At 63.6% G+C, this 1,853-nt stretch overlaps 1 protein-coding gene across 1 annotated transcript; it reads left to right on the forward strand.

The window, feature by feature from the left end:
• Window position 1: 1 nt before the first annotated feature.
• POU3F2 (POU class 3 homeobox 2) lies at window positions 2-775 on the forward strand (the record flags this gene model as incomplete). Its single annotated transcript, XM_042827058.1, has 1 exon — window positions 2-775. A coding segment is annotated over one exon (774 nt), but the record flags the coding sequence as incomplete, so codon positions are not given.
• Window positions 776-1,853: the final 1,078 nt, after the last annotated feature.

Genomic DNA, 1,853 nt, shown 5'->3' on the forward strand with positions numbered 1-1,853 from the left:
GTACCCGCAGCCGCCCGGCTTCACCGTCAACGGCATGCTGGGCGCCGCGCAGCCCGCCCTGCACCACCACGGCCTGCGCGACGCCCACGACGAGGCTCCCGGGCCGCCCGCGCCGCCTCACCACGGTGCCGAGCACCCGCACGGGCCGCACCCCGCGGGCGGAGGAGGGCCGGGGGCCGGCGGAGCGGCGGCGGCGGGAGGGCCGCACCACGAGGCGCACTCGGACGAGGACACGCCGACCTCGGACGACCTGGAGCAGTTCGCCAAGCAGTTCAAGCAACGGCGGATAAAGCTGGGATTTACCCAAGCGGACGTGGGGCTGGCGCTGGGCACGCTGTACGGCAACGTCTTCTCGCAGACCACCATCTGCCGCTTCGAGGCCCTGCAGCTCAGCTTCAAGAACATGTGCAAGCTGAAGCCTTTGTTGAACAAGTGGTTGGAGGAGGCGGACTCCTCCTCGGGCAGCCCCACCAGCATAGACAAGATCGCGGCGCAGGGCCGCAAGCGGAAAAAGCGCACCTCCATCGAGGTGAGCGTCAAGGGCGCGCTGGAGAGCCACTTCCTCAAGTGCCCCAAGCCCTCGGCGCAGGAGATCACCTCGCTGGCGGACAGCCTTCAGTTGGAGAAGGAGGTGGTGAGAGTGTGGTTTTGTAACAGGAGACAGAAGGAGAAGCGCATGACGCCGCCCGGGGGGACGCTGCCGGGCGCCGAGGACGTGTACGGGCCCAGCAGGGACACGCCGCCGCACCATGGGGTGCAGACCCCCGTGCAGTGACCTGGGCGCCCTCCCCCCACCCCTACTCCTCCTCCTCCTTCCCCCCGCCTTTCCGGCGTCCTCCTTTCGGTGTTGGGGTTGTTTTTTGTTTTTGTTTTTGTTTTTCTTTGTTTTTATTTTTCTCCTCTCTTTCAAAAAAAAAAAAAAAATCGAGAAAAAAAAAAAAAGAAAGATAAATAGGGAAAAAAATTAACAAAACAAAACAAACAAACAAAAAGCGAGCAGAAAAGCGAACGCGAATCCAAGCAGACAGAAAGCTCCGGTCGGGCGGCGGGTGCGGGCTGTGGCCGGGCCTTGAGGAGTGAGTACTGCGCCGGCCGGGCCGGGGGCGGCGGTGCTGGCGGGAGCGCGGCTGTGGGCATCCGCCCGTCGGGATGTGAGCAGGGAAAGGAAGGAGCCCTTGTCCCAGGCAGTATTGAAACGTAGTCATTTGCACTGCGAGGATATCGAAGTTTACAGAAATTCAGTGGTTTTCTTGCCCTCTTGACCCGATGTGGGGGATGAGGAGTACGTATATCGGTGTGTGTGTGTGCCGCCCGCACGCAGGCGTATGTATGTAGGATGTGCACACGGCCGTGCGGCGGAGCGGCTCCGGACCGTCCGCGGGGGCAGCGAGAGCGGGGCGAAGGGACGAAGCAAACTTCGTTTTCCGGCAGTGCGCGGCCGCGGAAGGGACCGCGGCCCCGGCGAGAGGCTGCAGGGCCGGGAGGAAACACCTCGCGCCGCAGGGGCCGCCCCGAGAGAAGTACGGGGACGTTCGGGTCCCCCCTGCCACAGCCCTCCGCCTCGGCCCCCCCTCGCCTCCCCCCGGAGCGGCTCTACTCGCAGCCCGCGCTCCTTTCACCTTTGCTTCCCGTATTTATTATTTTTCCTTCCCCCTCCCCCCCCACCCTCCCCACTCTACCCCCTTTCCCCCATCCCCGGTCGGTTCGCAGCGTCATGTACGGAACGAAAGGAGCAGCTCCGCTCGGGCAGCCCTGTGTCTTTCACCGGGGAAAGGAGAGGGGGAGGGGGGGGGAGAAGGGTGAAATGAAGTGGAAAAAATGCCACTTTCAATTCGCTTCCCCCCTCCTCCCCC

Source organism: Centrocercus urophasianus, unplaced genomic scaffold (genome assembly GCF_019232065.1).
Source record: "Centrocercus urophasianus isolate 14NV4802_14NV808 unplaced genomic scaffold, USGS_Curo_1.0 seq_10, whole genome shotgun sequence".
Lineage (NCBI taxonomy): Eukaryota > Metazoa > Chordata > Aves > Galliformes > Phasianidae > Centrocercus > Centrocercus urophasianus.